This window comes from Rhinolophus ferrumequinum, chromosome 8 (genome assembly GCF_004115265.2).
Source record: "Rhinolophus ferrumequinum isolate MPI-CBG mRhiFer1 chromosome 8, mRhiFer1_v1.p, whole genome shotgun sequence".
Taxonomy (NCBI): domain Eukaryota; kingdom Metazoa; phylum Chordata; class Mammalia; order Chiroptera; family Rhinolophidae; genus Rhinolophus; species Rhinolophus ferrumequinum.
Genome location: NC_046291.1, coordinates 6150863 through 6161425, shown reverse-complemented (window position 1 = coordinate 6161425; position 10563 = coordinate 6150863). Strand labels below are relative to the sequence as shown.

The following is a 10563-nucleotide window of genomic DNA, read 5'->3' as shown; positions in this document are numbered from 1 at the left end:
AATTCATTAACTTAACACTCACATTAATTGTTCTTACCAAAAACAAAACAAAAAAAACCTCAAAAAACAAAAATTAATGGGACACAAAGGAATTTTTGGAGGTGATGGGTATGTTTATTACCTTGATTGTGGTGACAGTGTCATGGGTGTTTGCACGTGTCAAAACTCTTTGTATATATGTTTTTTTGCATATCAAATTGTATACATTAAAGATGTGCAGATTTTTTGCATATTAATTATACCTCATCAAAGGTGTAGAAAAAAGTGCTTCCTCTTTTGGAAACACTTAAATGAAAAAGTTGAATTGCATTCAAATCCACTCTCATTAACAAGAGAATTTTCAACATTATATTCATAAATGAAAGCAAAGGAAGAGCTGTTAAATTTTTTAAAAAAATAATGTGAACTGTGAAAAATTTTAACATGGAAAATGATTATTTACATTTCTTATTACTTACCCATGCAAAGTTTCTCCTCTTAATGGAGACTATTAAGAATTTAAAATCTTTCTTTGGTGCGCATATGAAATATGTCACGTAAAGTGCTCAAAATAGAAGTGACAACAAAGCAAACCTAGTCACCACCACCAGGTCAGGAAGGGTGGCGCCCTGCGGTATGTTTGGAGGGGTCCACCATTACCATTTCAAGTGTAAAACCTGATGTAAAAAAGGCTGCTTTTGCAGAACCAAATTGTTCAGTAGGGATGTTAAAAAATATTTTATTTGATACCTTTATTAAAAACTTAGTATTTTCCCAAATAGCTTTTTTTAAAAAACGCACTCCTCTCCCCCTACCCCCCCACTAGGCTCTCACAGATGCCCAGAATCCCGGCAGGACCGCCGCCTGCCCTACACTGTCAGCCAAAGGCGGCTCCCGGGTCTCCGGCGCCCCCAGCGGGCGGGGTGGCAGACACGCCCGGGTCAGCAGCCCCGGAGGCGGTCAGAGCAGAGTCGGTCTGGTTTGGGGCAGACCGGTGTTTACAAGACGTTTCTCAACGCTTGGCTGATGTAACAGCCATCGGCGTCAGCCTTCCTTAGGGAGAATGAGACCGTACTTGTTTTTGCCCTCTTGTTAAAAATGCTGAATAATTTATTTTCAAGCTTCTTTTTCTTCTCCTTCTTGTGTGTTTCGCAGAAAAAGCCGGAGCCTCTGAAGCTGCGCGGGTCTCTTACCTCCAAGGGAGCCACGAGTTTCATCTCGCTCCTTGCTCTTTTATCTGTTTTCTGATTTTTTAGTATTGTTAGTATGTTTTGGAAACATTTCTTTTCAATCAATGCCTGTTTGGAAAAGCAGCTCCGCCGCCCCGCGCTCTCTGTGGGCGCCTCCCACCCTCAAACCGCGGGACCCGTGGGTGCCATTCTCAGCCGTGGGAGCGTGTGGGTGACACCCGGGAATGCTCGGCTCCCCCCACCCCCAACCTGTTCTGGGCCGCGAGCGCCTCCAGTCGGGGCACTTCTAGGGAACGAGAAAGGAACCGCCCGAAGGGTCGTGAAACTTTTTCCGTTGCTGTTCCCCCGAGGACTACAGGGTCCCCGGGCTCCCCAGGAGCAAGCTCCGGTAGCGAGGTCGGAGTTGATCCGACGTCCGAGCCGCGTCCTGCGGGCGGTCAGCCACACGCCGGGAGCTTAGGGGAGGGGGGAGCCGGTCGAGGTCCGGAGACGCGCAGACACCTGCGACCGCTGCCGCGGTAGGCGGTCCCCGAGCCCTGGCGCCTCCTTAAAGCCTCGGCTCCGCCCCGCCCTCCCCCACCCCCCCGGCGGTTCTACCCAACCGCCGATCCCCGCCGCCTTGGCAGTGCTGCACAGCCGCGAGCCTGAGAGGAGCGCGCCGCCCGCCCAGTCCCTGTGCCCGGTCCTGCGTCCCGGATCCGCCGCTATGGCCAGCGAGGAGCTGGAGAGCAAGCTGCAGCGGCGACTGCAGCGAGAGGAAGGGGAGGACCGCCCCGAGCTCGCACCCCGCGCGGTCCCATTCCCGGAGCCGGAGCCCGAGCCCGAGCCACCCTCCCGGGCGCCCAGCACCAGCGCCGACGCGGAGCTCAGCGCGCAGCTGAGCCGACGGCTGGACATCAATGAGGGCGCGGCGCGACCCCGCCGCTGCAAGGTCTTCAACCCCTACACGGAGTTCCCGGAGTTCAGCCGCCGTCTCATCAAGGACCTGGAGAGCATGTTCAAACAGTGAGGGCCCCGCGCCTCCCTGCGCCGTGCGCCCCCGAGGGCCCAGCGCCCGGGAACCCGGGAGGGAGAGAAGGGGAAGTGGTTGGTGGTGGGTCGGTCTTTCTGGCCTGCAGTCTCGGCCCTGCTTTGGTGGGACTGGGTGGGATAGTTCAGGAGTCCCGGGGGTGTCCTTAGCGTTTGACTCAACTCCCCAGATCCTATGCGCCCCGAGTCTATGCCGGCGCGGGGGTGGAACCCGGCGGGGCTGGGACACAGAGCGGGAGACGCGGACCCTGCTCAGAAGGTCCCCTGGGACAGCTGAGCCCGAGTCCCGGGTCCTGGGCTTTCCGGGTCGCGGGCCCTGTCCCCTCCGCGAACTTGTTCTTTGATGATCTCTGAGCGCAACTTCTAGGAAATTGAGATGCGCCGCCGCGCCTCACCTGTCAGCTTTATTCCCAAAGGAGAAATTAGCCTCGTGGTCCTTTTTTAAAACAAAAGAGGAAAGTTATCCTGTGCTGCCTCGCGGGGTCCAATGTGCCAACAGAGGTTGAGAACTGGGAGTTGGTTAAACTCTTCTCAAAAGATCGGGACGTTCCTGGAGCGAGCGCGTCCCGAGAGCCTCCTGGGGGCATCACCTGTCTGTTGGCGCCCGTCGGAACCGGACAAGGCAGCTGGCAGCTGGTCCGGCGGGGGCCCATTCCTGTCCTGCTCTATAAGCCCCACCGGTCGGGAGAGCTGCGGGCGCGCCCCAACACCCGGCACTGGAGGCAGCGTAGAGAGCCCCCACTAGTTGCCCTTGTAGCCTAGGAACTCCCTGGGCCTCAGTTTCCTCATCCAGAGAGTGGCAGCAGTAAGCGTTCCTGCCTTTTAAGGCCATAAAGTATTTTGCACACCGTAAGCTCCTAACCGAGCTATTAATATTATTTCCAGAATTGGTCCAAGACCAGAAAAATGCATGGGGGAGCAGAGGCCGCCAGCCAGGTCATGCTTAGGGCGTTTTTAAAAGCGCTTGGAATGTTTGTCCTCCCGCTTGGAGGTTCTATTTAAGGGCGCTGTGTGGCTGCTGCCTTGGCCCCTGCCTGAGGCTGGGCTATTGTCCAGCGCCAGCCTCTGCGCCGAGGTCAGTAGAGGCTGGCGCCCAGAGACCCCGCACCTCCTCCGCTTCCCTGACACCCTTGATTTCCTGGTCCATGGCTGGCTTCCAGGCACTGTTCTCTGTGGTTAACACCTGGTGGGGCTAGTTTGGGCAATTAAGGAAAGCTGAGTTGGGGCAAAAGAATGCCTGCCCCAACTGGGGAGGAAGATGGAAAAGCAATTGGTAAATGGTTTGTTAGGACCCCTTTGATCTGTTTGGGGTTATGCCTTTCATGGGAAGACAGCCCTGGCATGGCTGCACTCATGTCCCAGCAGTTCCTCCAGTCCAGCTGGATTCATGGGGGCCATCTTGGGGACCTTCTCAGGTTGCTTTTTTCTCCAAAGCTAGTGTGTCAGTCAGCATTCTAGGTTGGGTTTTCTGTCATTTTCAATCAAAACTGGCATAAGCAAAAAGGGATTAATTGGCTCATAAAACTAAAAAGGCAACTGCTATCAGGTATGGCTGGATCTAGGTGCTCAGATGATGCCATAGGTGCTTAGTTTCTATTTTTCTTAAGCCAGTTTCCTTTGTGTTGTCCCCATTGTCAGGTGGCTAATTCCTGGTGATGGTATTGTGGCCACAGCAGCTCCAGTAAGTCCAGTGGGAAAGAGTAACCACAGCAAAGGCCTTATTCATTCTCTCTCTCTCTCTCTCTCTCTCTCTCTCTTTCTCTCTCTTTCTCTCTCTCGTTCTATTGTTTCTTATTGGCTCTGAACCAATAGCTGTAACCAAGGGAATTTGTTCCTCTGATTGACCATGTCTGAGCCCTGTGATTCCATCCCTGCAGTGAGAAGGCAGCCCTGCCCCTAGCGAGGAGCTGGCAGTGGGGAAGAATGGCTTCCCCCTGTCCAATGCGGGGCCTCTTGCTGAGGAAGGAGGGACATGTGAATGACCTTCACAGCTCCATCCTGGACTCTGACCCAGCTCAGGCCTGCTGCTTTGTTCACCCTCAGCTATGTGTGTCCTGTGGCAGGACTGGTAGCTCCTACGTATCATCAGGAGTGGGATCTGAGGCACAAGTTGTTACAGAGAAAACTTCCTGGGGATTTTCCTTTGTGTCCCCACTCTAGAGTCAGCTGAGCTGTGGCTGGAGACCCCAGTGTGGCAGGTGGAAGAGTGTCACATTTGGAGCCAGACAAGCATAGGGGCAGACAGGGCTTAGGACCTGTGATCCTGGGTGAGCTACATAATTCCTCTAAGCCTTAGTTTTCTTGCCAGTAAAATGGGCATAAATACAATGAGTTTCCCCTGAGGGCCAGGTAGCTGCTGGGGCTGCCTGCCAGAGTCAGGGGCCACCAGGGGAGGGCTGACTACTTCCCCCCACAACGGTTTGGAAAGGCCCCCATAAGACATGGGGTTAAGACCCAATTATCCATCATGGGTTTGGGGAGGGCCGGGACATAGCCCCTTCATTCCAGGGTCATTAGCTGTGATTATGAGCAAGTTGCTTAACCACTTCTGTCTTTCTGTCTGTAATATGGGGCAGTAGTTCCTTTCATGGGGTTTTGTGAGAACTGAGTGAGGTGGGTGGGTGACAATGCTGAGTTGGCATGTGACAGAACAGGGGCCTCTTGCTAAAGACCACCCCCCCACTCTGGCGCCAGGCCCTGTGTCCGCGCCAGAACCCTCCCCACTCTGGCCCGCCTTCCGGCTACCCATACCTAGAAAAACGGAAGCCCATCCTGCGAACGTCCACAAACTCAGCCTCCTCGACTGAGCTCCTTGGTTGTCCCTTCAGGTGCTTCTCCCAGTTTCCCACACCTGGGAGGCAGCAAAACTTCACTCGACCTAGCCCACCCGGGACAGGGGCTCCTCTGGCTGGGAGATGTTGTCACTTGGACACGTCTGGTTTTAGTATTCAGCCCCCCTCGGTGTCCGGAAAGTGGCAGTGACTCGAGCTGATGGACACAGCCCTCATCTTCTGAAGGCGCCTTGGCGCCAGCCTCCGGCAGGTGGCAGGTCTCTGAATGCCAAGCCCCGCAGCATTGTTCCCCGGGTGGGAGGGGCCCCGTAGCCTACCTCAGACTGGGCAAGGGCAGCAGGATGCAGGTGGCCCTCTGGGTGACAGGCATAGGCAGAGAAGCTCCCAGAGCCAGCTGGCCACCCGGAGGAAGCTTGAGGTGGCGGGCGTACGGCAGGAATCTGCCTGACAGCGACATGGTGTTTTCCCTGTATGTGTGTCTGCACGTGGCCTTCTTATAATCCACTAGTCGTTGGATTTGGGGTCCACCCTAATCCATCATGACTTCATCTTAATTTATTACATCTGCAAAGACTCTATTTCCAAGTGAGGTCACATTCTGTGGTTGTGGGTGGCCATGAATTTAGAGGGGACCCTATCCAACCCCTTGCTGTGAGTGAACAGAAATGCCCAGACCATGTGGCCCCATGACTGTCTCCTCCCCACCTCCTAAGGGTGGGGGAAGGTCCTTCCAAGGAGGCCCTCAGATTTAGGAATGTGAGTCTTAACCAATTTAGGTTATTTACGATGGAGTTCGGAATGTCAGGGACATAAGCAAAGTCAGCGCTGTCCCACCCCCAACAGAAAGGGGTTCAGTCTTCCCAAAGCCCAATCCCAGCTCAAATGCAGTCACCATCTAACTATAAAAGCAAAACAAAACCAACAGAAAACCCCCTGCTCTTGCCAAGAGTGCACTTACTCTCAGGAAGAATTTCACTTTTAATCAGTTTCTAGATCCAGATTCTGATGTCGCCTTGCAATTCGCTCAGAACCTGACTTGCCGGACGCAGAGCTCACTCATTCTTTGTGTTCTGGGGCTTGGTAGATTCATGCAGATACAGCAAAACATGCTTTGATCTTTTAAATGTGATTTTTCTATTTAAAAGTATTTCGCCTGGGGATTTCTTACGTTTTGAAGGTTAAAAAAAAAACCACCACAACAACAAAAAACCTGGGTCCTTCCCTGCCTGTGGGCAGTGTTGGGTTCTTGGCGTGGGGGTCCTTGGTCTTTGTATCCTGGCTCCTCAGTGGTATGTTGTAGAAGAAAGAGAATTTTCTAATGAGTGTGGGAAACCAGAGGCGTCATCAACCGGGCCAGAGAAAGCTCCTTCTCCATCTCCAAGTGTGTTACTGGATAGCCTGAGCCAACAGAATAGTGGCCTGATTTTAAATGAAGAGTGAGAAGGCCCAGGAGAAACTGACTCTACAGTGTGTGTCCAGGACTGTAATAGGAGCTGGCGGGGTGGTCAAGGTTAGACAGGAAATTTTAATTACCCTGGGCTTATCCAGGGGCCTCTTTCAAAGGGGGAGGTAAGGAGGGCAGCCACTTAAGGGCAGGACCAAAATGCAACATGTGAAAATGCAGCTGTGATGATTTTGCAGCATTCTAAAAGCTTGTGTTTCAACTCCCCAAAGAGAGGGGAGGGGAGCGTTTGGCTCTGGGAAAGTTGTCTTTTTATTAAGAATCCAAAGTGATGATGTTGTAGATGCCTCGCCAACACCCGACTCTTGTATCACCATGGAACCCCAAAAAGGTGAGGTTGTCCTGGAACTCTTCATTTCTTGTCTCTCCCTCCCCCAGTTTCTTTTTTTCCTCCTTACTCTGTTCTCGGAGGGAGGGAGTTCTCTGAGAATTGGAGGGCTGGGAATTTGCCAAAGAAGTGGCAGGAGCCCTCTTGAGGAGGATTTTTACTGGGGGGTGGAGGAGGGGTGGCCCCCCCATTCTCATTCTCATCTTTTGAATGAATTGACTTTAAAGGTGGGAAAGGTGGATGGAAATGGTTAAATGCTTTTTTTCCCTCTTCAGGGAAGGAAAGAGCTTTTGACTCTGCTGTAGCCTCCGTCCAAGGTGACCTGCCCTCAGATTTGAAATTACTTCACCTGCAATGGATTTTGCATGTTGTACTGTTCTGGACTGAGGCTGGGGAGAGAACCCAGGGCTTGTCTGAATTCCTGGGGGGTGCTCAGCCATAACCCAGGCTGGTTTCGGGGCCTTGGTCTCTGGCAGAGAGACAATGTAACTGGGAACTGTTTTGCAGCCCAGTGTTTCAGCACCGGTTGTTTTTATTTGCCAGCATGTGTGATGGCTGTGAGGCCCACAGCTCCTGGCACTTTTACCCTTGCAGGGAGCTTTCTCCCTCCTCATGCCTTGCTCCCCACCGCTCTCTCTCTGTGGGGAATCTCCTCCACCCTCCTTATTACAGAGCCATCTAATTTTATGAGAATTTGAAATGACGGGAATTTGAAATTGAGTGAGTGATTCAAGTTTTACCATATACAAAAAAGAGTCCTTTACCCCTTCTCCCTGGAAAGATTAGTTATTGATTACCTGGTTTCAAAACTGAGATCCAGGGACTCTACCTTTATTTATACTCTCAGCCCTGTGGTTCTCCCCCACCCCTGCCCCACCCCAACTAGGAAATAGAAATACCTTCTCCTTTGAGTTTGGTCTGGTTTACAGCGGGCTACGTATCTGTGGTTTCCTGGCATGGCCGAACCAGTGGGTCTCTGAAGATGTACGAACGAATGGCGTCTGGGGAGCTGGTGGCTGCCAGGTGTGTCAGACCCTGGGACAAGATGCTCAGGTTAGGGGCCCAGCGTACCGTCTAGGTTTTGCACACGATTGCTCGTAAGCTTCCCGCTTCACAAATCTCTGCTTCGGGTGCACCAAAGTTGAGACCCAGGGGTTTGAAAGGAAACGAGATTAGAATTTCCCAACTTAAAGAAAACTGAAATTTTTTTATTATAAAAAGTGTAACGTTCCCTGTTTCAATTTTCTTGAAAAATAGTTAAGATGTTTATGACTTCAAGAGTGGAAGCCCCACGCTGTCCTGTTCCCAAGGGATCTCCACCAGCAGGTTAGGTGCCTGTTCCTAAACAGGAACCTTGGGACCCTATAAGCCATTCTGTCGTGTGGTCAGGCGGGAGGCCTCTGGCTCAAGTGGTGGAAAACCCTGCCCCGAACTCACTGATCAGTAAGGAAATGTATCATCTCACATAACAGGAGTCCAGAGGACGAGGTGAGCCCTGGGCGTGCTGGCTGCTGTGGCCGGCAAGGACTTGGGTTTTGTCCCCCTCTGCCCTCCATCAGTCTCTGTGTTGGTTTCATCTGAGGGCTGATAACCGTAGCAAGATGGCGAGGTTTTCCAAGTCACACCCAGCCATGAAAATCAGAGGCAGGAAAGACCTGAGGTTGTTGTAAAAATGAGGAAATCTTTCCCAGATGTGTCCCCTAAGCCAGCCTCTGGCGTACCATTCGTCAGCACTGGGTCATGGGCCCAGTGGCTGCCCGGAGGAAGGCAGTGACCGTGATTGGACCACCACTGGGCTTCCTTCCCTGAGGGGCAGGTCCCGGGCCCACATGGGGGTTCTGTTAGCGAGGAAGGGAAGGGAGGAAGGGAACGGTGGCCCTCCAGTGTCCTTTTGGGGTCTTTTCCTTTGTCCCTATGCGTTTTTTTGTGTACATGGGAGGGGTTTTAGATGCAAACGTGGCTTCCAGAGGCCAGATGGGGGAGCAGCCCATTTCTGAGGGCTCCTGAATGCCTGAGTATAGAGGTCTTCTGGGACAACTCACTTCTGCCATTTTATTTTTTCTTCAATTTTATTGGGGAATATTGGGGAACAGTGTGTTTCTCCAGGGCCCATCAGCTCCAAGTTGTTGACCTTCAATCGCGTTGTGGAGGGCGCAGCTCAGCTCCAAGTCCAGTCGCCTTATCAATCTTTAGTTGCAGGGGGCGCAGCCCACCGAACCATGCGGGAATTGAACCGGCTCATGCTCTAACCAACAGAGCCATCCGGCCGCCCCTCCTGCAGCTCAGCAGCAACTCGTTGTCCTCAGTCTAGTTGTGGAGGGTGCAGCTCACGGCCCATGTGGGAATCGAACCAGCAACCCTGTTGTTCAGAGCTTGGGCTCTAACCAACTGAGCCATCTGGCCGCCCCACTTCTGCCATTTTAATGGAGACCCCTGTGTCTCCTCTCTTCGCCTGTGGTGGTAGATCCCTGGCAGCTGGGAGCCCTGTGTGTGAATTGGGGGGTGGGGGAATGTGTCTGTGTTAACCATTCCCTAGGCCAGGGGTGTCCAAACTGCGGCCCGCGGGCCAACTGCGGCCCGCAATCCATTGTTAATTGGCCCACAGCAAATTCCAAAAATATATTTAGTTTACTTAAATAAACCAGGTGAGGCAATACGTGCTTCACCTCGAGTGAGTGGCCCGGCTGTTTGTGTATTTTACCGCATATGGTCCTTGGTGAAAAACGTTGGAAAAAGTTTGGACACCCCTACCCTAGGCCAACTCTCAGTGAAACGCCTACCTTTTGCCTCACGTAGCCCTTCCTCCTTACAAAGAGCCTGGTATGACTGAACCCGCCACCCCACCTCTGCGTTTGGAGGGCCTGCTGGCTTCTCTGGGCAGCTTGACCAGTTACACTCCTCCGCGGCCTGGTCTCTGACAACCCTTCCTTGATGCCTCCGCCTCCTCCCTGGCCCACTGCCCACACCTCCTTTATTCTCTTTATCATCATGAGTCGCATGCCTCTGATTTCCTCCTTTTAGGAGGGTCTCCAGGTGAGAGGTGGGGAGTGCATGGGGCCAGCCACCATCTTTGGCTGGGAGTCACGTGCACTGATGGCACTCAGGCCTTTTAGCACATGCCTGTTCTGTTGCTAAGGCCCCTCTCTTGACATGGAGGCCTTTGTATAAGTCGTGGGTGGATGGGTGTGGGGGGGTATCCGGGCCTGGTTTTATTTTCTTTCCGTCTCAGCCTAGCCTCCCCCTGAGTTGGCTGAATGAAGGTACATTCTTGACTTTTGGAGGTAAGGACTGGGTTGCTAGTGCCAGCTGCAGTCTCTTTGTTCCTGTTCCTGGTTCCAGGCCAGGCAGAGCCTGAGACAGGCCAGGCAGTGGACTCTGATTCTGAAGTGGTGACCCCCACTTCTGGTGGGTGGTGTGGTGACCCAGTCTCTCCCCATGCAAGACTGCCTCTGTGTGGACAACAGGCCTTTAGCTGAGGAAGTAGGAGGATGGACTTTAGGGCTAACAAATTGCCATGTGTCCAGGGCTGGCCCTTCTGCCCCATGCTGGTGGGAGTGGCAGAGGGACCCGAGAGCTGCGGCTGATCCCAGTTCTGGGGTTGGACAGCTCTTGGGGACCCACAGCCCCACCCAGCACTGCTCATTGACCACTGACTATGCCTGTGATGGGGGTCGCAATCATTGGCCATCTAATAAGGTCTGGCTGCTGACCATCCCAGCTCTGTGCTCTGGGATGCTGGTGTGGTGAGCTCTATTACAGCCTTGGAGAGGTTCTGGCCCCTGA

General features: G+C 53.1%; 1 protein-coding gene across 1 annotated transcript in view; it reads left to right on the top strand.

Moving 5' to 3' along the window:
- The first annotated feature begins 1770 nt into the window (after positions 1-1770).
- EFHD1 (EF-hand domain family member D1) overlaps positions 1771-10563 on the top strand; it is a 36521-nt gene continuing 27728 nt past the window's right edge. Inside the window, exon 1 of the mRNA XM_033111348.1 lies at positions 1771-2174. Coding sequence (XP_032967239.1) covers positions 1876-2174 — 299 coding nt within the window. The 5' untranslated portion in view covers positions 1771-1875. The remainder of the gene's footprint in view (positions 2175-10563) is intronic.